Source organism: Trichoderma atroviride, chromosome 3 (genome assembly GCF_020647795.1).
Source record: "Trichoderma atroviride chromosome 3, complete sequence".
Classification (NCBI taxonomy): Eukaryota; Fungi; Ascomycota; class Sordariomycetes; order Hypocreales; family Hypocreaceae; genus Trichoderma; species Trichoderma atroviride.
This window is the reverse complement of record NC_089402.1, coordinates 686,229-712,847: the sequence shown is the minus strand read 5'-3', so window position 1 is coordinate 712,847 and position 26,619 is coordinate 686,229. Positions and strand designations below refer to the sequence as shown.

Genomic DNA, 26,619 nt, shown 5'->3' with positions numbered 1-26,619 from the left:
AGTGAAAAGCACAGTTCATGACCAGAGGTACTCCGTAGAGAGAGCGAGAGATACATGGGTGGATAAGGCATTGGAGCTGTGGGAAGAATTTGTGGGTACATCAAATGTAAAATGGTCCTGGATGTAGGAACCCGGGCGAGGTGCATCTCAGCTGCATCTGCACCTGCATGGAGTGGATTTGGTGCATGAGATGGTGCCGAGGGAGATGCTGGGGGGATTGAGTGAGCGAGATTTGAAGAAGGACTTTGGGTTTAATAGCACCATTTTATAGCATTTGATACTGCTTGATCAGGTCCTTTGTTGCATGAGAAGAACGTGTTTTGGTAGAGAAAAGAGGGGTATTGGAGAAAACCGGGTATTGGAGGAATGTTTTGGTGTTGACATGCTATTATTGTGTGTGGGTGGGTGGACGTGCGTCGGTAGAAACATTGGGCGCGCTTGTTTTTTAGCAGGACCCAGTGGAGAGGGGGGATCGTAGGATTTTGATTGTATTGATGCACAGTATCGTGGGAGATGACGCTATGGATGGGCTGCATCTGCTGATTTCTCATGCACTTTGCGTTTTACAGTGGGATGATGGCAGAGAATACTACTGTTTGATCTTCTTGTGAAGCTGGCTAAAGGAACCGTGTCCGTGTCTTCGTACCAGACGCATGTCTCACTTGCTCATCTCTTGTCGTCACCTGGTTGCCAGACCCGATCGCTTACCTACCAAAGCCCGTCAAGCCTCTTTTCACTTTTCACTTTTCCATTCAGCTTTTTTGTCATTTTGCTTCCAATCTGATATTGATACTCGCAGTGTCAGCCCTTTGCTTTGCTATTGCGCCTTGCAGCACGCGCCACAATTATAGCACAGCACAGCACAGCACAGTCAGCCAACAGGCACGCGATCCTATTATTCCTGCAGCAAGCACAGCCAACAGGCAGCCGAGAGATAACGCTTGGAGTGACAACCGTGTTCGCATAGAGGAGCGAGGCCAAAAGTCAATTGCTTAGTGTCGTGGAGATCGCCAGCTAGCCGGAAACCCGCTCAAGCCCGCGAGAGGGATTTTTTTTTTCTAAAAAAAATAAACAAAGATTTCACAAAAACATTGAGATACAGTGAGAGAAATCTCTGGGATTGATCAACCAGTCTGGCACGAAGCTGAGCGGCAAAATACATCCACAACAATAGAAGACGGGCTGCGATCCATTCATCCGCCATGACGAGGCCGTCCATCATCAGAGCCGGTACGTATTACTGTACGATGACAGACTGCTATCCCGATTGCTTGATTCATTCATTCACTACGGGGCGCTGATTGGCCTCGCTTCTCCATCTTTGTTTTTCCGTGCTCTGTCCTCATGCAAACAAGCGATCGCCCAAGCCCTGCCCCTGTATTTCTCATGCCTTTGCTGTACTGTATGTCCAGTCCCTCCATCTCGAATCACCACCACTGAGAATTCTGGTTGGTGCCCTCCCCTCCTCCACCTTTTATTCCACCCCCCTGCTGGAGAGCCAGGCCCTGGCCCGGGACTTGTGCCTGTCACTGGCTCCAGAAAAAAAAGGGACGGGAATAGCAAAAGAGCACCAGAGCGCGCCACCCCCGTTTCGCTGTGATTAGCCTTGCATAGCATTGGCACGTTGCGATGGCAAGAGACGAGAGCGAGACGAACAGACGAACACACGAGAGTGCCTAAACTCGACCAGGGGCATCTTTTTGGCCGTCCATACTGTGCCTTTTTTTTCTTGCCTCGTCCTGATCTTCTGCATCTGCATCTGCCCGAAGCTCTAGTAGCTGTAGCTGTTGCTGTTGCTGCACAATCTAGTGGCCATCATCGCATCTTCTCTTCTTTCTCCCTTGCCCTTTTCTTCTCTCGCTCGTTCGATCGCGCTCCCTGCGCTCTTTCTTTTCTGAACTTTGGGCAGCTTCCCGACCCTCACTCGCTCTCTTCTGACGCTCCTTCTGCTTCTCCTTCTCCTTGTCCAATTCACGTCGTCTTTTTCTCTTTTCCCACCCAACTTCCGAGTCCGCGACGCGAGACACGTGAGCATTGACTGCTCGAGACTGACGAGCGCTTCCTCCTTTTTCCCTTCGATTCGACATACAGACACCATCGATCTTCAAGACCACCACGCCCCCTCGGCGCAGGACCAATCCGCCCGCCGAGATCGACGCCCAACCGCCCGCGCTCCGCATCAGGCAGAGACCCTTCGCGACGCCGCCCACAAGTCCGCCCAGGAGCAATCGCGCAGTCCCCGGGCTGCCTCTTCCACCGCCACATACAACGGCTCGCCAGACACCGACACCGACACCGACACCGACACCGACTCGGACGCGGATTCAGATACAGACACAGACGCCGGCAACATGGACGTCTACCAGCAGCATCAGCACCAGCAGGACCCGCTGGCCGTGGCCCAGAACGGCGGCATGGCCGACGACGACGACATCGAGGACGACGGCGACCTGGATGACGACATGATGGATCGCATCTCGAGCTCGCCCTCAATCGAAGATGGTGCGTGCAGCCACTCCGTTACCGTCACTCCCGTGGCCTGGCCGCGGCGAGTGTCTTCCCTGACCTCCATCCCTCGGATTCCCTGGGCATCACTGCACCTGCACCCAAACACTCCATCTCCTCCAATTCCCAGCACAAGAGACACAGATTTCCTGCAGCAGATTCGAAGCGGGCATCATCATCTTCTTTCGGGTGAGTATGCCAAGTGTGGCGATCAAGACGACGACGACGACGACGACGATGCCGGCTGCGATGTTGATGAGACGGATGAACAAGACTTGGAAACCAAAGGCTAGGATCCTGTGGTGGACGAGGATGGTGACTGGGCATTATCACAAGCTCTAGCTCACCAGGAACTCAGCGCTATCGAGCATGGGGAGACGTGCATGTGTGATTATGATGGAGAATATGGCTGTGGCTGTGGCTGTGGCTGCAGCTGCACCCATCAAGACGCCTTCGTATACGAGACCGAAGCCGGCATCGAAGAGGCCGATACATCGCTCACGATACCGTACAACAAATCCTTTGAAGAAGATGATGATTCTGATTTCTCCCTCCCCAACAACCCACGCTTCATTGACTATGGCTGGGCAGCAGAGTGCTTACATGAACCAGAGGACATCGATTTCGATTTCGTCTACGCCCTCCACACCTTTGTGGCCACCGTCGAGGGCCAAGCGAACGCGACCAAGGGTGATACCATGGTTCTGCTCGACGATAGCAACAGCTACTGGTGGCTGGTAAGAGTAGTCAAGGATAGTAGCATTGGTATGTTTTCCTTGTGATTTCTCAGCTTCCATCAACATTTTCGCTAATATGTCAATACGTAGGCTACCTGCCAGCCGAGCACATCGAGACGCCTACCGAAAGATTAGCGCGACTTAACAAACACAGGAATATCGATGTGCGTACAATTCTCATCAATAAAATGATGTCTTCTCGTTACTAACGCTCAATAGCTTTCCTCAACCATGTTGACCGATACACAAGCCGATGGGAAGCCAAAAACTAGCTTCTCAATCGCCATCAAAAAGAAAGCCACTGTCGCTTTTGCAGAGCCCACCTACCACAACTACAACCCTGATTACTCCTCAGATGAGGAAGATCTCGATGAGCTGCTAGAGGGAACTCAGGAGAAAAAGGCGCTGTCAGAAGACGACGATGCTGCAGATGACACCGCCAAGGTGGAACCGCTCAAAACCAAGTCCAAGGCTGCCAAACAATCTGAGCCAAACAAGGATGAAGAATCCGACGATGAAGATCTTCGGGGCAGCCTCGATATTGTGGAGAAGAACGGCCCCAGCATATCTCGTAACGGTAACATCAGGAACACCGACTCTTTCTTTAAGGATGATACAGCCGAGACCAAGAAGATTACCCTTACGCCGAATTTGCTGCGGGATGACGCTCCCCCTCGGGAGTCATCTGACTCTGCCGGATCCAAGTCTCGCGCAAGCTTAGACAAGCTTGAGAAGGAGCTCATGTCTGACAAGGACAGGAAAAAGAGCAAGGAGAAGGAGAAGGACAAGAAACCTGGTGGTCTCCGAGGCTTCTTCTCACGGAAAGACAAGAAGAGGTCGCCCAATGACGATGGGCCGGACGGCGAGCCCCGCGACAGCGAGGAGCGCCAGTCTGAAGAGCATTCGTCTCCGGAAAAGGTCAGGCAGCCGGCCAAGCTGCAGAAGCCTCAAGCCCGAGTCGAGCCATCCATCAACGAGAAGACTCCAAACTCCACCGTGGAGCTTGCCTCTTATCTGGCCGAGAGCCGCATCAACGATGTTTCCAACGTTCCTCCACCGTCAATGCGCATCGTCAACCCCGAGACAAACGAGACACAAGAGGTTCCATCGCACCAGCCCCCTCGGGGCCGCCCGTCTTTGGAGCAGCCAATGTCTCCTACTGCACGCCGTGGCGAGGTAGTTACCAGCCCGAGAGCCGCTACTGGGCCGCGATCCCCGTATGCCCATTTGGATGTATCCGACTCGGACGACTCAGATGATGGCGAAGCCATCTTGGATCAGATGCCCAGGCCAAAATCATCGTCTACACCTGCGGCTACCAATGCTGCACCAGAGGAGGAAGAACAAGAAGAGGCTATTATTCCTGGCTCTTTCCCCGAGGGCCACATTTCATCTACTGGTGACAAATCTCCTGCATCTCAGCAACAGCCTCTGGCCGAATCTACAGCCCGCGCGCCTGCAGAGGCGTCTCCCGAGTCACCCATTGCGCCTTCGGACCCTCCTGCTCTGATGGTTGATACTTCGTCTCCAGAGGATCGATCGCCCTCTGTTTCGCCTTCTCCTGAGCTAACTCAGTCTGCTGAGGGTAGATCCAAGAGTAGCTCTTCTTCCACTGGCAGCAAAGAGCAGACCTGGGACGACATGAAGCTACGTGCCTTCTTTGACGAGCCCGAGCATATTCGCGACCTCTTGGTTGTAGTGTACGACAAGACCGATGTGGTACCTGCAAGCAGCGATCATCCCGTAGTAGGTGGTCTCTTCCGAGAGCAGAATGCCAAGTTGGCTGAAATAACGACTGTAAGTGTTTAGTTTTCTCTTCTTAGGCGCTGCATATACTAACAGCTGCTATAGCAACTTGATAACATGCTTGGAGACTGGCTGGCAAGAAAGCAACGAACCCGTGGATCTCATTGAGTGAGCGTGGCCATTCAAAACAGCCTTTCCTACGATTTTTTACATAATGTTTGTTAAGAGAGCCTCTTGGGGTTCCATAGATTTTTTTTCTCCATATCCGCACGTTGATCACCGTTTTTTTGAAAGAAAATGTCAGCTGCTGGATTCACGCTCATCCTATCACGCAGCGCATGGCTTGTCGTTTTTTTCATTTACATGAAACTTTTGTCGTCTTTTATTGCCGGAACAAGTCAACCATGATGGGCGTTGCGGAAGTCCAGCGGGGAGAACAAAAAAAGGGGGTTGTTTTTTGGGCATGACGATCGAGTTGAATGCGATGACGCATGTCACACATGCTTCTTCTAGCTCTTGTTGCTCAAATCTTGTTCTCTTGACTTCGTATGAGCTCGAAGCTGGGGCGTCCTCTTTCATTTGTCATGTCATGTTCATGATGAGATATATACATCATTCTTGCCGCACAGTTAGTGGTTGGCAAAGGCACTGCAGAGGCGCGGTTGTTTTTCCCTGGGAGATTTGGAGGGATGGAATGGGGCTTATTCGCTTTCACTTTTCTTCTTCTTTTGCTTTGCCTGGTCAGGTATTCCACTTTTATTGATGTCGTTTTCTTTCTCTTTCTCTTTCCCGATTTCTATTCCCCCTTATTTTTCCAGCCATATGGATTGGCTGCTGAGGTCATTGACTTTCTTGGTCTGCTCTCGTTTTTGTTTTGGTTTGAAGGAGCGAGATGGGAGGTAGAACGGAGTATAAACCGACATATTTGATGATTAGACCCTGGTGGTTTAACTTTCTTTTCTTTTCAGTTTTGTGGTGTCCTTTTTATGGAGAGATATTCCATAAAGGAGCAATTTTTATTTTCCCCTCTCTTTTACTTTTGCAGTATGTTCTTGGTGGTGTGTGGTTTGGTGAGGTAGAAAGGATAAACGATAGAGAGAGGATAAGTGGGGAGATGTATGTGTGTGTGAGTTTGTGAAGGGTTGATGAGATACCCATTTTAGCCGTTTCTTCTTATTATTATTTAAAGACATGATGTTGCGATTGCCATTTTTGTTTTGTATATTGTTTGTTTTTGCCCTTTTATACTGTGGAGGGGTGAATGATGAGAGGATTTTCGAGTGATGTTCTTTCTTGGGGAAAGAGATGAAGTGAAGTGAAGTGAAGTGAAGTGAAGTGAAGTGAAGTGAAGTGAAGTGAAGTGAATTTCTGTATAAGCTTTTGTGAAGCGGTACTTGAAAGTAAGTGAAAGGGTCATTTCTATGTTGTGCCAGTTAATGCATAGTTGCAAGAGGCCATTCATTATCTAAGCGTGGCAGGATAACTGGATGCCCGTTTAGCCATGGACACTAGGTAGGACTGGATGAGGTGTTTACATCTCGAAATGAAAGTAAATTCACGCAAGACTCTGTACTGGGCTTTTCGAGAGGCTCGTTGCGTATGATGGAGTGTTGTTGTTACAATGGGCGAGTTCTCAGATGGAGAGTGGCTCGGCTGGTGGTGATGAATTGGTAAATGCGTGTAAATTGCCGACTGCATTTTTGATGTAGTGGTAGATTTATGATTGAGTCGGTGTTGGATCTACTAAATGGCAGATAGATTAAGGCTTTTGCTTCTTTTGCTTCTTTTACTTCTTTTACTTCTTTTGCTTCTTTTGCTTCTTTTGCTTCTTTTGCTTCTTTTGCTTCTTTTGCTTCTTTTGCTTCTTTTGCTTCTTTTGCTTCTTTTGCTTCTTTTGCTTCTTTTGCTTCTTTTGCTTCTTTTGCTTCTTTTGCTTCTTTTGCTTCTTTTGCTTCTTTTGCTTCTTTTGCTTCTTTTGCTTCTTTTGCTTCTTTTGTACTACATGTAAGCAATACGCGAGCTGTTATAGTGGATATCTGCACCACTATCCATCATCAATGAGTGAGGATTCCCATCCAACTTGATCTACTTGTAGAGATGATAGCCTTAACAATCGTACCTTCTGCTTAATTAAGCATTGTAACCCTATCAAAAAGTCGACCCGTTCATCTTGGTGCCTTTTGGAAATACTCCTCTATAATGGCTCCAGCATAGATGCTCGTCCAATCTTTGAGCTTCCTGTCAACACCAGCAAATTTCTCCAGCAAGATATATTTGTCGCTATTCTCTGCCAACATGTCTCTAAAATACGCCTTTATGAGCTCAGACCTGCCGCCTCTAGAGTAGACTCTCGACGGCCCCCCCGTTGGCGAGCCGATCGCACGACAGCATCAGGGAGCCCAGCCCGGCGGCAATGGCCGTGGCAACGGAGCTGCCGGAGATGCGATCGTCGGATTCGAGGAACGGCACGACGCCCGCTGCCACGTCGATTCCCTGGATGGTGTAGTCGTAGCCGTCTTTCATGTTCCTGGTCGGCGCGCCGAATTCGTCGCAGGCCATCAACTTGATGGTGTCGTTGAAGCTGGCCGGATACGCGGTGGCTATGTTTGCTCCCTCGTCGTGGGTGCTGCAGAATAGGACGATGCCTGCATCTACTGCCGTTGCACACGCCTTTTGGAACTCTTCGGTTGTGTCCAAAATGGCAAAACTCATTGATATGATGTCGACCTTTTGATCAATTGCCCATTGAATTGCCTTGCAAATATGGGGGGTCAAGATTGTCAGTGAACAGCTTTTCAAAAGATTCCAAAACATCTCCCCTAAATAAAGGGGGGGAAAGAATAAATTAATAAACTCACCTTGGTAACTCTTCCTGGGCTGATACCGTATCTCCCCTCCGTCACTTTCGCCACGTAGAGGTCTAATTTATAAAGAATTTTTAATAGAAAAATGTAAAAATTGTGGATCACACAATGGGTCAATGGCGCATATTAAATTTGCCATTTGAGTTCCGTGAGGATTGGAAGCAAATAGCCATGAGCTTAGTCGAGAGTTGTCATCAACAAAGGAGCAGTCGTCTTTGATTCGAGACCACAGGCTTTTGCTCTCCTTTGGCCTTTTTTGCCTCTGTGACACTGAGCTGCTGCTATCGTCATCCTTTATATCTTGATCCTCTTGATTTGTATTCTCTGCTGGGTAGGTAGCGTTGTATGATGAATCATCAAAGCGCCATTCGCCAGATGGACGATCCCATGAGCCGTCAGTTTTTGCGGAAACACTGAGGATACCATTATCAATGAGGGCCACCTTTGTCGCGCGGAATTCGACAGCTTCTTCCGCCACGTAATGGCTATAGCTTCTAATGAATTTAGATAGCTTAGGAACGGCCCTGTCGGATCTATAGTTGACCAGTTAGTAATTTGTGATTTCGTTTTTTTTTTTTTTTTTTTTTTTTTCACATAGAATGCACCCGACATTTCTTCCAAGTCTGCTAATCGCTTGACTGTTGGGTTCCAAGCCCCAACCGTTACATTTTTCTCGAGTCTGTCGTATTCTTCCCCTTGTTCCTCTTTCCTTCTTTCATTAATATCGTCACATAGAGCTTGGAAATTTTTCTCTATGAATCGCGTCGTGACTTGGCGGGATTCTTTTGACATTAGCTCCTTCAAATATTCAAGTTAGCCAACTTGGGCACCAAATTCCCTGATTCATTGACCAAACCTGTATGATATGAATCTCAAGTTTTTGAAGCTATGAATGTATTATATTAGTACCCCTGTGCATGTCAAGCATCTCCAATGTGTGTGGGTGGAGGGAAGTGTAAGCATACATTGGTAAGTGAGCGCACTCCATCTTCGCTCAGCCAGTGCATGATTGCTGATCGCTTGCCACCTGTGTATAGATGAAGTTCTCTGATCCTGTCTTTACCTATTTTCAAGATGGAGATGGACATGTCTAAAAACCTCCAATCAAGAACTTCAACCTTGAACCTTTCGACGTACTGACCTATGCCAATCTCATTGTGCGGATTCACAAGCCTGTCACGGATGACAAACTCGATAATCTCCTTGACGCCCTTCTTTTTCAGCCAGTCTAGCGCTTGGAAAACTTCGAAATGCTCGGATTGAATATTGTCTCCAAATGTCTCCTTTTCTTCAACCCTGAGGTCCAGGGCAGGAAACTCAATGTATCTTATCGTCTGCTCGTAGGATAGCAAGTTGCGATCATCTTGATGACTGACGAGAGATCGAATGAAATCAGACACCGGGTAGAGCTTTGAATTGATTCGAGAAATATCAAAGCATATCTCATTGACTAGATGAATGATGAGACTATGTCATTATCAAGTTGATGAAACCGAATCAGCTTACTCGATTCCAGCAAGAAATTGTCAATGTTAATTAACGTGCTATGATATTGGCAGCCATTACTCATCAAGGGAAGAAATGAAGAGAATACACGTACCTCCAGACTGACGAAAAATCTCGAGCAACTCCTCTAGTTTACCCGCCTCTTTGCTCCTGATGGTAGCAGTCACTACCATGTCGCGTATTTTTCTGTTGTTAACATTAGGCCCCTTAAACTTGCGACGCTCATTCTCGCCCTCGTAGTTGTTATGCCATAGGGGATACTTTCCGCCGCACTTCGTTGTGATCAAGTGTGGATAATACTTTAGAAACATCTCCACAAAATCAGGACTCTGTTGTTCGACAGCAAGATGAAGAGGCTTTAAATCATCCAATTTGAAGTCTGCGTTGTCCAACTTTCCCTTTAGCATATCCTTCAAATCGAGTTGGATGATGAGCTTAAGGGCATCCTCGTTCAGATCCTTTGCTGTCGTAGTGTGAGAAATAAGTAAGTCGACGATGGACATTTGACTCTGATATTTGGCATGGTTGGGTCCAAATTCTTTGAGAGCAGTGACGGCTTTGAGAATGTTGCCGGGCCTTACGAAACTGCTTGGATCGGCGTCTAGGAAGGCCCTTACAACGTCTGCACGCCCTGCATGTAAGGCGTCTTGGAAACACTTGTTGTCGGGATCAAGATGTTCTCTGCAAAAGTCTAGAATGACCTTCAACGCCTCTGTTCTGCCATGCCTGGGCCTGGTACTCAACGATAGCGCGGTCTCTCCTCTTGTGTTTTCTTTTTGCAACACTTGGATGAACAGTTGTCGCTGCGACGCGCCGGGCTTAGCCAGTATCAATTTCTTCGTGCCCATTGTAAGCATGTGGTCTATCGCTTCGAAATTGTTGTTTGCGGCCGCTTCGTGGAAAGGCGTCGAAACAAATTGGTTGTCGGTGTAGGCATGTTTGTCGCCGAACTTGCACCGATTTCTGATATTATACGGCACCCAGGTTTCATCGACCTGAATGGGTTCACTGGGATTGTCGAATGCTAGCCATGGTGCTATGTCGATTATCATGCGGATGATTCGCATGTTTGCCCGACTTTTGGAAGTTTCGCGGTTGGTATCAGAAACATTGGCCACTGCTTTCCAAAGAATTATCCAGAGTATGCAGCCATCAATTTCATCATGCTTTTCCTGCCTTTGGGCTTGTCCTTGTTGTGCTTTCCCCTCCCCTCTGAGAAATCCTTCGATCCGCTTCTCAGTTTGCCGTAACGTTTCGCCCTCATCGTTGGTTTCAGACTCGATACTAGTCGTTAAGGCTTCACGAATTGCGTAGTAAACTGATGGAATACTCTCATCGAGGTTTTCCGTTGAGACGTTACTCCATTGAACATCAATGCTTTCCATCAGTTTATCAACATGTCCTGAGCCTTGCCGCTGGTCTGACATGGTTGTCGTATCAGAACTTATTCTCGTTACCGATGTAGGGATTGGAGCGCTTCAAGTACGGGTGGAGTGAAAGGTTCTCCCTTCGTTCACAGTTCGAGTCGACTGTTGGAACTTATGCAAAACGAATACTCGAGGATTAAGAATTGATAAAGACAAAGGGGGCCAAGTTTGGGTTAAATCCAAGTATAAAAGAGGAAGCAGGCCAGAGCATACCGGAACTATGGGCTTGTTGGCATGCTTTGGATCACATTGAACGAGGCAGCAACGTGCCTCGATTCATATATACATGAAACAAGTAGATGTATAGCTGCCTAAGATGCGTTGTTCTTGATCAGGCGCCGCGTTGCTGCTGACTGCATACAGTCAGTGAAGGCCAAACGCCGTCATGATGCATCATTTGGCATAGATGGATGTACTTGTCGACTTCAACATTTTGTCCCTGATAGTGTCTACATCATCATGCATTTGGGCCGTAATACAGTATGTAGGGTTTTTACAACATTTCACGAGACGTGTTCAAATCATATGCATTATTCTTTCACAACGTGGCAGGAAGCGCATTAAACAAAATCAATTGCATGCAAGCTACGTGTACGATTTAGATGAAGCCTCCACTCGGATCCCGCCACCTAGGCTTCTTGATTAAGCAACGCACGCTGCAGCTGCAGTATCAGAACATCTTGTCCAGCAAGTCGACCCTCTAGCTGTGTCATGCGTGATTCTAATTCTGTGACACGAGTCGCGTCGGCATTGGTGGTTGGGGAATGGGGACAAGCATTCTGCCAGCCAACGACCAGAGGCGGCAGGCACAATTGAGACACTTGCGCTTGCGGCAGACCAGGGGCAGAGGTAGTAGCATCGGCAAAGGATGGCACGGACACAAGATCTGGCTCTTGCGTGGCAGCTGCTGGTGAGGCCGTTGAAAATGGCGTTGGCAACGCATTCTCTTTGGCGGTCTTGTTGTTGGCCAGGCTCTCTGCCTCTGCCTCTGCCTCTGCCTCTGCCTCTGCCATTTTCAGTCTTCCCCAAGCCTGCTGACTGACGGATGGCATTGGGACGTCAATGTGGTGGTCCGGCCCCCATCTCACGTTCAGCTGCGTATTGGTACGCTGGTCTATCAGCTTCCCCAGGTTGTTGACATCGATGCATTTCTCGATATCCTTGCCCTCATAGTTGCAGACCACGCTCTTCCACGGCGTCACCAGGAACGGCTTGGTCTTGTCCGGGTTCAAGCCAAAGAACTTCTTGGTCTTGTTTGCAACGTCCTCCATGGTGCCCACGCTCGCGTCGATGCAGAACTTGACCAGATACGGTTCCGCCGTTGGTCGCGACAAGAGGACCGTGGCCCAGAGTTCCGGGCTGACACCGGCGTTCTCGAGTTTGTTCTGCTGGAGCGACCAGGTCACGCCGTTGCGATTCCGAGTGGTGTCGCTGATGTGCGCATAGGCTGCTCCTTGGTCGAAAGCCACCTGATCCCACGAGATGGTGCTCTCCCGGCTCCAGCCACCAGACACCTCGACGCCGGAATAGCCGAGGCTGGCGTGCCCGTCTTTCTTATCAGCCTTTGTGCGCTGGGCCTGTGACGCATTCCACCTCTCTCGACTGGAGAAAGGCGCCCAGGCCTCCACTCTGGGCTCGTTTGCGCCCCCTGCCTCTGGGTCTTCAAATGCAACGGTGATCTCTGCCCGTGAAAACTTCCTTTTGGCATCACTCGAAGCAAGCACGAGCTTGAGAACGACGAGCGTCATCTCCTGCCCGTGCACAGTCTTGTCCCCATCAATGGTTGGTTCGATAGTTGTCTCTCTCCATCCGTCTACCCAAAGCAGCCGTTCCACCGTTATGGCATGCCCCGACTTTTGGCGGGCAAAAACTGCGCCGCCGCCCTCCTTGGCCTCGTACGACTTGAGAGAGCCTGATCCGACGGTGCTTGGATGATTGTCGATGTGGTAGAGATCCAAGGGAAGCGGCTCCGACTGACCAATGTCGTCCAAGCTTGTACAATGTTCCGCATCCATGCTAGATGAGGGTGCGTGTTGGCTTCAGATGATGGAGTTTGTTTGTTTCTTTGTTTTTCTCTTCACATCAGACCAAGTTTGCTACTACACCCAGCAGCAGGGCCACGTATTTATCTTGCCTTGGGTATGCGTGAGCTCAGCTTGGTGCCACCAGCGCAACCTGGCACAGAGAGGGCACCAGTCATATCCTACCACGTCGAGCTTGTGTAACAAGCAAGGTCTTGTAATATACCTCATCCGTACGACTTCTGAGTGTCACCCTGTCCACCCATTTGCGGAGCCGCTGACTATATTTTCTGCTCATCTACTCATCGTCAGATGCAGGGCTGATGTAATACTTCGTACACGATACTTTGTCATCGTTCGGATGAATGCCAGCCCATACCTCCGCCCACCACGTTCTTTCCCAGCCATTCAATTCATCCATCTTGCTCCGAGATCGAGTCATAGCCCTATCTTCTACAGCGTTAGTCACATCCCACTTGCGCTGTCAGTATTGTATATTGACAGTCCAACGTTAATAGATATCATCACAAACTACCTCTTGCAATGATGGAGCCCAGCATCTCTACATTGGAGCCTCAGCGCGGGTATACTACATCCTTCTTTGGACGTTTTGGAGGAGAAAATTCCCACGCAGGTTTACACGCCGAAAGCGAAAATAAAGGCGGGGAGCAAACTTCGAACCCCATCTGGAACAACCAACAAAATGAGCCTGGTGGTGATCCGACCGCACGCGACGTTGGACCATCGCAAATACCACCAGTCCCCGCTGCTTCTTATGCCGAAAGCATCCATTCCAAAGATTTCTCATCTTCTACCTCTACCCTCACAGAATTGGTCAAATTCGAAAGCGAATCGGAGAGTACTCTTTCAGAGTCTGAACCTGAAATGCCGACATCCAAGACAGGTTTGGAGAAATCATCCCAGTTGCTAGCTGCCAGCCTCTGGGGCGAAGCATATGACGATCTCAAATCACAGGAGCCGAACCAGCTGAAGAGATACGAAGACACCATCAAACTATGGCTAGAAGAAGATTCAGAAACTTCTATGCTGCATCAGCTCTCAGTTAGAAGGCCCCTAGAAGACGGCCCTCCAGCAGATCCTCTGCAATGGAAGCAGCAAATTAGTGGAATCGTTACCGCATGTCTTAACATGCACCCAGATGGCAATGGTCCCACCAAGACGACCGATAACAAAGAAGCAGGGTCTCAACCTGGAGTACAAGCAATCATGCAACTGGCACATCCCAGTGTACCTAGCTCTATTCTACCGTGGCTAGGAATGTGGCTATGCCTACAGGTGCGTAACAACTATGCTTGACATGAGTCATGGACATTGCAAGGCTAATGCCGCAACTTAATATTCAGTATCTTGATTATCATGAATTCAAATCAGAAAAGGCCTCGGGAATCAGTCATGTTTTATCCCGACTGACGTGGTACAATTTCCTCCCCAAACTCCTCGACGGAAAAGGCCAAGGAGGCACACAAGAACGGCTGCTCAGAGGGCGAATACGCGAGCTCTACAAAGCAATTTTGGTTTACCAAATTCGCCTTGTTTGCTCCCAGCGAAATGAAGACGCGCAGATTTCCCTTGCCAAAGCCAATCAAGACTTGACCTTCAACAATGCCGATTTGAGCGTGACCGAAATTGTGAATGCAGAGAAGGCACTGGAATGTTTTCTTGGAGTTTGCATCGAGAACCAAATACGGAGCTTCACCCATTCTCACATTGGTCATAGGGGTGCTACTGCAGTGAACCATATGCAGAAGGATAGCCCACTGATCAATGATGAGACAAGAGGGGATATGTTGTTAGGCGACCTCTCTGCAGTGGACCGACAACAGCATCATCGAGGTTTTAGGAGCGCGAGAACAAAGGCTCTGATTCCGCTATACGAACAGCTCTACCAATGGATATCTTCGTTGAATGAGTACAATTTATTTGAGGCAAATGAAGTTCGCATGCTATGGATCGTTGGGGCTCTAGGCACTGGCAAGTCGATCTATATGTCAGCCATTATGTGGGCTCACTCTCGGCGAGAAAACAAAACCTTTTCCCCATTATTCTTGTCGTTCTCAAGGAATGGTAACGGACAGCAGAAGCCAGAAAATGCTGCATCCGCGATCAAGAGTCTCATTTACGCAATACTAAAGGAACAGAGCTGCTTAGTTGATCTTTTGGTCGACGGGCTCAAACACATAGGCAGAGGACATCTCTCCCATGCGAATGACTTTTATGCCCTTTCCCTAATTCTCAAGAAAATGGTTGGGGATGAAAGATTTCAGCCTACTCTGATTCTTATTGATGGTGTTGACGAAATTAAAGGAGACGGCACTGAGTTCAATCGCTTCTTGGAGCTAGCGAGAACTACCATGAGCCTCTCATCTAAAATTAAATGGCTACTATCGGCTGACAACTTGCCATTATCGGATGAGGCAAGCATGGGACTAGACATAAGCCTCGATCAGAACTACTCCGGGAACCTAACAATCTTCAACGCCTATTATATCCCTTTCAAAGTCGGAGAACTTGCACAGTATGGAAGCTACGGTGAGCAATTGCGACTTCAGCTAACGGAATTGTTACGGAACCTATCGCTCGGAAACTTCTTCTGGGCAGATGTAGTATGCGAATTCGTTATACAGACAGACTCATGGCACGCTCGGCATATTCTTCAAGAGTTACTGGATTATCAAAAGTCTCTCAACTCCAAGGTTTGCCCATATTCTTTCATGATAGATAATATCAACAGGCTACCATTCGGAGACAACAACTACTGCTTGAAAATTCTTGGAGCAATGGCCGAGACTTATTACCCTATCAAACTTGCAGAGCTCAAAGTGCTCGTGAATCTACCGCCAGAGGTTAACATTGAGAGATTGATCACAACCCGCTGCTTCTCGTTTCTAGAAGTATGCTGTGGCTCGGTATGCTTCACACATCGCTCAGCCAGAGACTTTTACATTGGTTATGTGAATGAGTCGTCGGCTCAACGGCACCGATGGATAGTCAAAAATTGCCTCCTTTTTCTCTCCCAATGGCTTAACCTGCCTGCAGGTGACGACTTGCATGAACAGCGAGCCACATATTTGACGATACCTACCTACTATCCTACAGTTTGTTGGATCCAGCATCTTGTTCATGTAATTGATGATGAAGAGATAAGGGACCAGGCGATCGATATGATGACCGCAAACCTCTTGAAGTGGGCAGATGTGTTGGCCTCATTAGATTGGTTGTCTCGGGCTTGCTGTTTGATTCTTGACCTGGAGGCAGATCTCAAGGTACGTTTCCCTCATCAGCTTCTAGCTTCTTCTATTGCTAACTTGCTCGTAGAAAGAATTGGAAACCAGAATGAAAAATGGCAGCGGGGATTTAGAAATCGCTTATATCCAGAGCTATATTAGCCATGTTTGCGAAGCACGAAAGTTCCTAAACTTCCACAAGTCCATGGAAAGTCCGGCCATATTTGGAGCCAAAAATACTCTTCTTTTCTGCCCTCGCAACAGCACGACGCGAAAACAATTTCTTCACCAAGAGATGCCACAATTGGCAATCTCACCAAATATCGACAGCAATTGGAATCCCATTGTACATGTTCTCCGAGTACAATACGACAAGGTTCGCTGCTGTGCCTATTCACACGATGGCCAATATGTAGCCTCTGGGTCTAGTGACTCTTTGATTCGCATTTGGGATGCAAAAACGGGCAAAATCCAGTACATTTCCCAAACGATCTACGCCTACATAAGCCATTTAGCTATTTCTTCTCGCGGTCTCATCGCCATTTCATTTCTAAGAAGCATTGTCATCTGGAATTTTAAAAATGAGTTTTTTCAACCGGCAACAAGTAGCACAACTCTGAATGGGTTTTCTGGGGAACGTGTGAGCTGCATCAGCTTCTCCAATGACGGACGCAGGTTCGCTGCGGCAGTGGGCGAACAAATCAAGATTTGGGACACGTCGACCCACTCCATAATCGTTTCGCAAGAAGTTGCCTACCAAGACTCTCTGATTAGCGGATTGGCATTTTCTAATGATGATGCCCTGCTTGTCTCGGCGTCTGGAAATCGTATATCCCTCTGCAAGCTGATGGAGGAGCCGGCACAGAATGTAAACAACAAGGCAGTGGATGGTGCGGTAAACACAGTGGGAAAAGCCATCGGAAACTCCCTAGTATTGAGAAAAAAGAAATTCTTTTTTCTACCAAAGCATCTGGGATTGGCTTTTCATGTGGCCTTTTCGCCCAACTCGAAATACATTGCTACCATAGCCGGCGATGTCATCTACATATGGGACGTACGATCCCGTAAAAAACCAAGCATTCTCATCGGGCATGAATCCGGCATCAACGCAATCGCCTTCTCTCCCGACGGTTCTTGCCTGGCATCTGCGTCAAGGGATGGAACGGTCAGGATCTGGGAGGCCCCTTGGGACGATGATCATAAGCAAGCTCAATTGATATTACGCGGACACTCTTCCGAAGTTGACAACCTATCTTTTTCCCCATTGGAGTCCGAGAAACATGTCGTCAGTTGCTCCGCAGACCATACACTTTGTATCTGGGACTATGGCCGGCATGAGGTAGAAAGGGTTGCTAGAGCATCGATCGACGTTGGTGGAGAGGTTGACCAACGGGTTCCAGGCCATAAAACACCCATATCATGCTTGGCCTTGTCAAGAGATGGCAAGGTTGTTGCCTCGGGTTCGAAAGACGGCTTGATCTGCCTCTGGGGTGGGGATATAGGGAGCTTTCGAGGCCAACTTCGTGAACACCGCAAAAAAAATCACATCACTAGAGTTTTCGCATGACTCTCGGTATCTGCTTTCATCAGCTCGAGAGCGCACAGTTAGAGTTTGGGATGTGACGAACGGGCTACAGCTATTCTCGATTCGACATGCTGAGATGGTATGGTCTGCCGTCTTCTCGCCAGACGGCAATTTCGTGGCATCGGGGTGCGATGATAGAATGGTGCGCGTGTGGGACATGCAGCGTCTAGTCCACGAGAGCAGCAATAATGAGGCGAGTAACGATGACATCAACTACAACTATAGCCACAAACTCCAAGGCCATACCACTTTCGTCACGTCAGTTGTATTTTCCAAGGATGGGAGGTACATCGCGGCTGGTGGCCGCGACGGCAGAGTTCTATACTGGGACCTTGTACTGCAGGAACCCGGGAGTGGCGCCATCCAATCAATGAAGGTCCTCGCGCAAAAAAAGCAGTTTGGCAGTGATATACTCTCATTGGTCTTCAATTCTGATGCAAGCAGCCTTATTGCTTGCTCTTCCAACCAAATCTGGATCTGGGATACCGCGACAGGCCAGGAAGCTACAGCAAAGTGCAGCGTTCCACTCCATACTTTGCAGCTCAATCCTGCCTATCCTGAGTATGTGGTGACAGGGGTAGGTCCGATCCTCATCAAGGATATCCAAGAGTTTGATTTGGTGAATACGACACCTACGGCATGGTGCCCATATAGTTTCACTAACTTTGAGGACCATATCGTGAGGGGCATCATTTGGCATACCCCTGGGAGCGTCACTTGGCAGGGCAAGGAGGTTTTCTATTTGCCAAAGTTGTATCGTGGAGGCGTTGCACAAGTGCGAGATCATAGTGTTATTGTTGGATGTGAATCAGGGCGACTGCTATTCTTTAGATTCAAGGAGGATGCGAGTTTCGACAATTGGCCGTAGGTAGTACATACTGTTGGTGGATCTTTATAATGCTTTTTGTTTTGCGGAGGAAACTGCTTTGATCTATATATGATGAACTTCATAGCTGCAAAATACTAAGATTCAACATCGATTGACTTGCTTCTTTTCAATGAAGAAAGCTTCGTGGACTGTGTATATGCGCCCACATACTCGTACCTGCTATTCCATCTACAATGTTTCAACAGATTCGCAGCCCCGAGTAGGCTTACCTCGTAGAATGATGTGGCCCATCACTGGGAGATGGATCTGGGAAGAATGTAATTTACTAACAATGCTCTCTTGTCATATTTGCAGTGACCGTACGGACTCGCCTGAATACAAGACGTAAACTTGGCCTTTCCAAACTCAGCCTCGACGGCTCAGCCATTGCAAAGCATCGTAATCTGCGTAAACAGGAATTCTGTGAGTTTGATCTGCCTACCCATTTAATTGCACTATTTACAGCTGAATGTGTGTAAGAGGAAAATATCATTCGAACCGAAAACCGCTACTAATTCCCGTAATACGTGGCATTTAGCTGAGATATGGATGGTACATGTCCGAGACAGTGACCGGCTGGACTTGCTTGGCCAGCCACGAGCTCGGGGCGTGCACGTAACGTTTGCTTGATGATGGCAAAGAGACGAGGTGCTTCATACCTATGTAATGTTGCCCGTCGTTCCGCCGTCATGGCTGGAGAGATTACTCACCTACACAATACCTCTTTCACCGTATCGACACAGAGTCCCGATTGTTTCAATACCACAAAGGGTTAAATAGTTAACAGACCAATTGTCAGCAATGCAAATAACACCAAACCATGTCCACGGGAAGCACGCCCTCTTTCCTCTTCAAGGAAGATGATGTATATAACCCTTGCCGTCCTAACCCAACTTTCCCCTAGTCGCATACAAACCCGATATCTGATGCCCAAGCCGGACGACACAAGGGCCACGTATATGTTGGAGGGAACTGTTGATAACCCGTTGGACTATAAGAGAGCCATCCAGTGTCTTGGCCAAGGCGCGAATGCCAAAGATTATAACTTGAAATGTATGTTTGCGGCCCATGTTGTGTCTTTCTGTGGAATGATGCGTGCTAGCTTTGCCTAGATGTTATATTAGCTAACCAACAACTTTGACAAACGTATTTCGTTTCGTTATAGTTGGTTGATATATCGGTCAGAAGCGTGACATTACGTTTTGGTGTAATGGCCGAGATTATGCGTATACAACAAAACCGATGGCTCATTGACTCGGTTGGTCCTAATGACGAGTGTCTCGGCTCTTGTAGCAAGGAAAAGAAATTTTCGAGCTGTAGTTTTCGATATTCAGCGCAAAGGGCCAGACGTAACGAGGCAGAGTTTTTGAGTATGGATACAGCCTAGGTAAGCTGTTTTGGGGGTCATGGTTGGAAAAAAGTTGAACATGTGATGCGTACTGTTGCAAAGCGACAAAAAGTTAAAGAGTAGCCTTACTTGGGGCTCTCAGTATGTTGAGTTCCCCAAGACTCAATTCTGCCAAATATTGTTCGTCCTATCCGTGGTATAGCCCGGACATGCTCGGTCTTAGTTCCTATTAGTCCAGCTGCTTCTTCACATGCCTCCGAGTCAACAGACCAAAATGACGGGCCCCATGTCACTTCAAATAGTCACGGCACTCATTCTTCAGGTATCAAATCGTCATTCGTCAACGGTGCGTCATATTTCCCTAGCAATCGACAATACATGGAAATGCCCGAGGCCGTCTTCTCTCTCCAGCCGTATGCAGCATGCACGCACGCATGGCCAAAAAAAAGCAAACCGTAGCACCTCTTGCGAAATAAAAATAAAGACAGCAGCCCCAAAAGACCGCAGGCGCCCCCTTTCCCTTTCCAGAGATATGATAAACCGATAAACCCGGAGAAACTTGTAAAAAAAAAATCGCGCTTTTGTAGACTTTGTTCAATTTTTTTTTGTTCTCCATTGTTGTGTGTGTGTGCTGTAAATGCTTTATTTTTATTCTATCGTCCCATCCACACACCCGATGATCCGAAGAAATAACCCGACTCCCACTCGCAAATCCTCGTACACATACTTTAATCCATTTAGACCTCGGTGGTGACCTTGGCCTTGGCGTTTGTGACCTTGACACCGATCTGCTTGGCGCGGGAGATGATGTCAATTCGCTTTCGGGATGAGACGGCGCTGGCGATCCTGTGGGAAAGTATTAGCCGGGGGGGAACGTTTTGCATACAAATCCATAATCTCAAGGAATAACGTACTCGGCAGCGTGGGTTCGGTTGTGCATCAACAGCAGCTCAAGGTCCTTGACGTTGTTGACGAGGAAAGCCTTGTGGCCGGAGGGAGTCAAGAAACGGGTCTTCTTGTTGGAGCCGTAGCCGATCTAAATGATTCATTCCACATCAGCACATTGTTCCTGGGTCATCTTGTCAAGGTAAGAGTTTGGCGTACCTTGGGCATACGGATGGTACCGCGGAAGCGTCTGCGGACACGGCCATCGATACCCTTGGGCTTTCTCCAGCTGGCACCGACACGGTCGAACCGGTCACTCTGGTGACGGTTGAAAGAAGCCTTGTCTGCACATCTCCAGTTAATTATGCGTCCAACATGCTCGTTCCAGCATTAAAAGTTAAGAAGAGGTTCGATTCGGCCGCCTTGTCCAATTTGCCCTGATTCAACTAATTTCCAACTGCGCTTCAAGACTTTTCCTCGTTCGGAATTTTTTTTAAATTCGTCGGGTGTGTTGCGTTCGAAGGCAGTCGGAAATTAAGAATTGAAAAGGCAAAATGAGGCGCGGCGACCGTATCTCGACGAGAGGAGAGCTCTTATTCTGTTCGGATCAAAAGACGTACGCTTCTTGACGATGGGGACGTGCTTCTTGGCGGCGACCATCTTGAAAAGCAGATTGATGTTAGATTCGGTGAAACAAAGAAAAGTCTCGCGACGGAGATTGGATCGACGGCAAAAACGTACCTTGACGGTTACTCTGGCTGTGGTTAGTTTGTCCGGCGTGATGCTTCACTCGATGCGAAATTTTGGCGGGATGCCACAATTGGAACACTAAGGCAAAGGGTTTAGGGCACGCATCACGTGGATCCGCTCTTTTTTTTCTCCTGCGCTGCTGTTTGGCATGCGCACCAGAATACAGCGCCCCGCTAACATGACGCTATGCCTTGAACCCGCTAGACGCCCTACTTTTGTCTCCAGAGCAGCGCGAAAAGATTTGCGGCAGAACCTCGCTCGTGCGGCCCAAAGCGGCATAGCGCACATTAAGGGCACAAACCCTCCTCCTCCCTCCTCGCCGGCCAGAGTTCGAAGCCCGGGACGCAAAAAAATCCGTCTAGGCGAAAAAGGGACCCGCGAAAGTCCATCACGACGACAAGCGAAGCGAGACCGCCAGCAACAAACCCGCTCTCTCACCCTCCTTCACATACCACCAGCAACCATGTCGTCGACTCAGAGCGTGCAATGCTTCGGCAAGAAGAAGACGGCCACCGCCGTCGCCCACTGCAAGGTTAGTGGACGGAGATGATGAGGGATGGACATGTCCATGTCGTTGGCGGGATATTGGGAAGAAGAGATGGGAAAATTCGAGAATGGGAATCAATGTGGGGGAAGAATTTGTTGGACTTGGAGTCATGCAAAATTTCTCTTCGATTTTTTGGCGACAAGGAATAAATTTCAAGATGATTAAGACATGCAAAAGTGCTGACGTTTGATTCATCATCTAGGCTGGCCGTGGTCTCGTCAAGGTCAACGGCCGTCCCCTGTCTCTGGTCCAGCCTGAGATCCTCCGCTTCAAGGTACGCTTCCTTCTTCTTCCTCCCGAGCCGACTCCAAGATGCTTTTTGTAGCCTGTCCAATTCGCTCCCCGTCAAATTCGAAAACCACAGGGGGGTTCAACTTCGAGAAAAGAATTGGAGATGGCGCTACAAAATTTGTCTTGAAGGTCACTGCTGTGAAACGAAGAAAGACCCCAAAAGTACTAAGACTTCTTCGCGTCTCTAGGTCTACGAGCCCCTCCTGGTTGTCGGCCTCGACAAGTTCGCCAACGTCGACATCCGCGTCCGCGTCACTGGTGGTGGTCACACCTCCCAGATCTACGCCATCCGTCAGGCCATTGCCAAGTCCCTCATCGCCTACTACCAGAAGTTCGTCGACGAGCACTCCAAGAACCTGCTGAAGCAGGCCCTCGTCCAGTTCGACCGCACCCTGCTGGTCGCTGACAACCGCCGCTGCGAGCCCAAGAAGTTCGGTGGTCCCGGCGCTCGTGCCAGGTACCAGAAGTCTTACCGATAAAGGGTTTGCGACAAAGACTTTTTTGGTTTTTGGGGGAGGACAAGAAGGCGTTTACTTTTTACTTGGTGGCGCTGGCGGAGGAGAGAGCAAGGGACGAGAATCTGCAGAGGAAGAAGAAACTGGTCGAAAACAAAGCGTCTTGCGGCTGCTGGAGAGGATGGCGCTGCTGCCACGTCTGGGCGGCGGTCCTTGGCGGCATCAGGATGTGGAATACAAAAGGGGCCGGAGTCGCATATCCCCTGGCATGGGGATAGGTTTCCCATTGGCATTTGCATGGCCTTGCTTTGGGCGGATTGTAACGGGTCTGGCAGGCTAATGAAATCTTCAAACGTTTACGAAACGCATTGCTGTGCATGTGTGTGATGTGAATGACGGTGTTTGAACTGTGATGATGCCGTAAACCATCAGTAATCGCCATCACTATAATAGTATTTTTCTCAAAAAACAATCTGAGTAACCAAATACACATGTCCAAACACCAATGATTAAACTTCTGCAGTACAGTAATCGTAAACACTATTATAAAGCAATTCTCAAGGCCCTCTTGAGTAACCAAATTCGTATCCAAACGCCAATAACCATATTTTTTTTCAACCTGTATCCAACCCATTAAACATTAAACACCAAGAGAATGAAATTATCAAAGGCTCAGAGCCAGCCAAGGCTACTCGGACAAAACCATCCGCCTCTTCGCCTTCTTCAACACGCTCATCTTCCTCACCTTGCTCCTCGTCATCATCTTCCAGGCACCTCTAAAGACCGTCGTCTTCCCAGGAGATGGAGATGGCCATGGCGTCAATCCGTCTTGTCGACCGTCTGATGAAATAGCCGCCTCCACCAGCTTCCGACCGCCCATGTCCGCCCTCTAGTCGTTCCACGAAACCAAGTCCGTCTGGCGGCCCTGCTCATCGAGCTGCACGACTTCTGGCGCCCACTCGCCGCGCTCATCCTCCGCCTGCAGCTCGGCCATTTCCAGCTCCACTTCCTCGCCGTCCTCCATCATTACCTTGCCCTTTCGGAGATAATCGCCGTACAGGTCCCATCCGAGGCCCACCACCTCTGCCTCGACCTTGGCAAACGAGTTGCCGACTTTGATCTGGTCGATTGTGGCTTCCTTGCCGAGTCTCTCGAGGACTTCTTCGAGTCGCCGCTTGTAGACGATCAGGGCAAGCCTCAGATCATGGCTGTTTGAGCTACCATAGTCCAGGATAGACTCACCCAGCCATTCAGAACTGTAGCGGATCTGTGACGCAATGGCCAGTAGCAGCTTTGAAGCAAGGATCGGAAGATACTCTGGCAAGAGGTAGGCCTTGAGAATGAGCTTGACCACCATATGCCACCACTGTTGGATGCAAGCATCATTCCCAAGGTGCACGCCAACAATAAACGCAAACTGTAATTCGCCAACAACATCGTCGTCAGTCAACTCCTTGCCAAGAGCAGTCATAATGAACTCCATGTAGGGAGTCGCATCCGTAGCCGCTAGGGTTCGATCGGCCCCCAGGGATTCAGCGGTATATGTTTTTGAACTCTGTGGAAAGCTAAAGTTGAGTTCTCTTGACTGCAGCAGATGATTTGACAATCGCCTTTCGAGCTCCATTTCTGCCGCCAAAAGCACAGCTCCCTTGACGCGGTCTGTCGTGTCGACGTGCCAGCTGTTGGCCCGTTGTCCAGTGACGCGGTTGAGCACTCTTTCGGTGACACTTGCAGTCAGCTGTTTCCACATTCTCAGTTTCTCTTTTGAATCCTGATCGACGGAGCTCTCCATCTTGATCGGGTCTGAGTTGACTGATGATGGGTCATGGTAGGGCACCAGCTTATCGTGGAAGCTCTCGAGATTATCGGCTTGGATCCGAGCCTCTGCCCGCGACGGCTCAAGAATGGTTTCGGTAAATTTGTCCCATTGCAAGACGTGAGTTTGGTTGATACCGGATGATATGATCCAGAACCCGGTCCGGACAGAGCCGCTATCGGGATGTGTTACCCAGAAGAAATGCGGCCCTGCTGGGATATCCCTGAGGCCGCCAAAGTGCTTGGCGGTAAACGAGATGGCGTCGTATCCCACAAGAGATACCTCAGGTAGGTCCAAGATGAGCAATACGTCTCCTCCACCCATGGAATGAGTGAGAGTCTCATGGGTCTCGTGTGCGGTAGAAAGATTTGACTGGCTGCCGAGGACCTCTGGCGGCATAGCACTAAACATGACTCGTTTTTGGCTTCCGGGGCTCAAAGGAGGATCCAGTGGCGGCGGGCTGTCTTCTTCTTCTTCTATATCATGTTCATTGTGAGATAGTATATCGGTAGGTTGGTGAACGTGAAGGGAGCCGTAGGGGTGTGCACCAAGTACTGATATAGAAGTGTGAGACTTTGCTGAATGGGCGCCCGTGGAGGCTGTTGAGTTGGACTTTTTGAGTCCGCCTAGAGCCAAAGGCGTTGGAGATTGTGCATTTTCAGCGTCCATTCTGCATAAATTTCTATTGCCAGCTTTTATGACGGGCTGCGAGCCTTGCCCTGTTCTTGTGACGTGTTTTTTTCTTCAGCTGGAGTTGCAGTAGCTTGATGCAGAGCGAGTAACAGCCTAGGATGAAAACTTTTTATCCTGAAAAGCTGCCAACAAAATCCCGATCGGGTGAATTGACTCTCATCTGATTAAGGATTAAGTGGCAGCGCAAATAATAGAAGCCAATGTTTGAGCCTGTGTTGAAGTTGAAATGAGACAAGACGTCAAGGTGCGAGGTTGAAGATGACGTGCAGAGCAATCGCTGTGGTTGCTGTGGCGCTAATCGCGCCGTATCCGTGTTAGGGCCGATATGCAGAGTGCAGGTGGAAGGCGACTTTATCGATATGCAGCGACAACAGCAAGATAAACAACCGTTCAAGGCACAGCGAAGAAGAGAGGCAAGTGAGCATATAGGATCGGTCGAATCAAAAGAAGACGAAGAAGAGGAAAGTTATTCAAGCAAGTATAAAGTAGCTATCATAGGGAGAGACGCAGCCAATGCCACCAGTCCAAAGAGGGACATCAAAACCTGTGATTTCCATCACATTGCATTTTCAACTTCCATGCGCCCAAATTAGCTGCCGCAGCCTTGATTCGCACCATCACGCACTTGTCAAAGAAACTTCTGTCCTCTGCACTAAATTAATCGGGCTCGACCAAAGCGCTTTCGCACTACGACCTTAGCACGAGATGCAGAAGAAGAAAAAAAAAAGACAAGCTCCATCTGTCGACCTAAAGTTAGCGAAGTTTGGATGGACAGACACCCCCCAGCACTAGAGAGTCGTGGGCCGAGTCTAGCTTTGCTGCTACCGGTAGGCGTTTTATTTTTGCGTCAAACTATGGGACAATGCCACGAGGCTGTGGCTACTGGACGGGACAGCTATTTTTCCTCTCTTCATTCTAGAATGGTTGATACGGTGCTTGGTAGAGATGGTTGCGGCAAAGAGCGCAACTCCACTGCAGTTGATGACATGGTTGGTATATACAAGTGATGTGAGTGATATCCGGCATTGTCGGCTCGCTACGTCAAGTACTTGTCTTATCCGATTATGAAAGAAGACATTACCATTATTCGACAAGGCAACATATTCGCTAATAACAAGCTACAGTTGATGACGATTCAATACTACATGGGCGATGGGTCCACCTGCCGGCCTTATCGAGAAAAAGGCTATTACAATGAAATTTTCAAGATTTCGTCATGTCAGCACTCTCTCTCCATCAAGGTCATCCGAACAACCAGGCTGGCAAATGTCTCTTCTCCCGGAGCCCATGCGTCTCCTCTTGGCTATGCGCTGGAGACCGGATGGAGCGG

General features: G+C 48.8%; 8 protein-coding genes across 8 annotated transcripts; 4 read left to right on the top strand and 4 right to left on the bottom strand.

The window, feature by feature from the left end:
* Positions 1–691: 691 nt before the first annotated feature.
* On the top strand, positions 692–5,156 carry TrAtP1_005456 (uncharacterized protein; the record flags this gene model as incomplete). Its single annotated transcript, XM_066112713.1, has 6 exons — positions 692–1,230; positions 2,092–2,502; positions 3,118–3,270; positions 3,333–3,406; positions 3,462–5,039; positions 5,094–5,156. The coding sequence occupies exons 1-6, from the start codon at positions 1,203–1,205 to the stop codon at positions 5,154–5,156; spliced, it is 2,307 nt and encodes a 768-aa protein (XP_065968798.1). The 5' UTR covers positions 692–1,202.
* Positions 5,157–7,325: 2,169 nt separating this feature from the next.
* Positions 7,326–10,785, bottom strand: TrAtP1_005455 (uncharacterized protein; the record flags this gene model as incomplete). The annotated part of the gene is made up of 7 exons (XM_014089309.2): positions 7,326–7,742; positions 7,847–7,908; positions 7,958–8,385; positions 8,463–8,650; positions 8,709–8,738; positions 8,818–9,302; positions 9,453–10,785. 7 exons carry the CDS (start codon positions 10,783–10,785, stop codon positions 7,326–7,328), a joined length of 2,943 nt encoding a protein of 980 aa, XP_013944784.2.
* A 629-nt stretch (positions 10,786–11,414) lies between these two features.
* Positions 11,415–12,800, bottom strand: TrAtP1_005454 (uncharacterized protein; the record flags this gene model as incomplete). The annotated part of the gene is made up of 1 exon (XM_066112712.1): positions 11,415–12,800. One exon carries the CDS (start codon positions 12,798–12,800, stop codon positions 11,415–11,417), a length of 1,386 nt encoding a protein of 461 aa, XP_065968797.1.
* A 549-nt stretch (positions 12,801–13,349) lies between these two features.
* Positions 13,350–17,618, top strand: TrAtP1_005453 (uncharacterized protein; the record flags this gene model as incomplete). The annotated part of the gene is made up of 3 exons (XM_066112711.1): positions 13,350–14,102; positions 14,171–16,090; positions 16,143–17,618. The coding sequence occupies 3 exons, from the start codon at positions 13,350–13,352 to the stop codon at positions 17,616–17,618; spliced, it is 4,149 nt and encodes a 1,382-aa protein (XP_065968796.1).
* Positions 17,619–17,712: 94 nt separating this feature from the next.
* On the top strand, positions 17,713–18,504 carry TrAtP1_005452 (uncharacterized protein; the record flags this gene model as incomplete). Its single annotated transcript, XM_066112710.1, has 1 exon — positions 17,713–18,504. The coding sequence occupies one exon, from the start codon at positions 17,713–17,715 to the stop codon at positions 18,502–18,504; it is 792 nt and encodes a 263-aa protein (XP_065968795.1).
* Positions 18,505–20,171: 1,667 nt separating this feature from the next.
* Positions 20,172–21,528, bottom strand: TrAtP1_005451 (60S ribosomal protein eL32). The gene is made up of 5 exons (XM_014089313.2): positions 21,479–21,528; positions 21,358–21,397; positions 20,957–21,081; positions 20,767–20,888; positions 20,172–20,698 (listed from the first exon to the last, which is right to left on the bottom strand). Exons 2-5 carry the CDS (start codon positions 21,395–21,397, stop codon positions 20,590–20,592), a joined length of 396 nt encoding a protein of 131 aa, XP_013944788.1. The 5' UTR covers positions 21,479–21,528; the 3' UTR covers positions 20,172–20,589.
* Positions 21,529–23,143, top strand: TrAtP1_005450 (uncharacterized protein). Its single transcript, XM_066112709.1, has 3 exons — positions 21,529–22,019; positions 22,237–22,308; positions 22,514–23,143. Exons 1-3 carry the CDS (start codon positions 21,636–21,638, stop codon positions 22,802–22,804), a joined length of 747 nt encoding a protein of 248 aa, XP_065968794.1. The 5' UTR covers positions 21,529–21,635; the 3' UTR covers positions 22,805–23,143.
* On the bottom strand, positions 23,092–26,350 carry TrAtP1_005449 (uncharacterized protein). Its single transcript, XM_066112708.1, has one exon. It carries the CDS (start codon positions 25,263–25,265, stop codon positions 23,670–23,672), a length of 1,596 nt encoding a protein of 531 aa, XP_065968793.1. The 5' UTR covers positions 25,266–26,350; the 3' UTR covers positions 23,092–23,669.
* Between the last annotated feature and the right edge of the window lie 269 nt (positions 26,351–26,619).

Coding starts and splice junctions, on each gene's coding strand:
- TrAtP1_005450 (XM_066112709.1), top strand. CDS start 21,636: ATGCGCACCAGAATACAGCGCCCCGCTAACATGACGCTATGCCTTGAA. Junction 22,020..22,236: donor CCGCCGTCGCCCACTGCAAG/GTTAGTGGACGG, acceptor TTCATCATCTAG/GCTGGCCGTGGTCTCGTCAA. Junction 22,309..22,513: donor CTGAGATCCTCCGCTTCAAG/GTACGCTTCCTT, acceptor TCGCGTCTCTAG/GTCTACGAGCCCCTCCTGGT.
- TrAtP1_005451 (XM_014089313.2), bottom strand. CDS start 21,397: ATGGTCGCCGCCAAGAAGCACGTCCCCATCGTCAAGAAGC. Junction 21,082..21,357: donor CGTCCCCATCGTCAAGAAGC/GTACGTCTTTTG, acceptor GGAGATGTGCAG/ACAAGGCTTCTTTCAACCGT. Junction 20,699..20,766: donor AACCGAACCCACGCTGCCGA/GTACGTTATTCC, acceptor ACTTTCCCACAG/GATCGCCAGCGCCGTCTCAT.
- TrAtP1_005449 (XM_066112708.1), bottom strand. CDS start 25,265: ATGGACGCTGAAAATGCACAATCTCCAACGCCTTTGGCTCTAGGCGGA.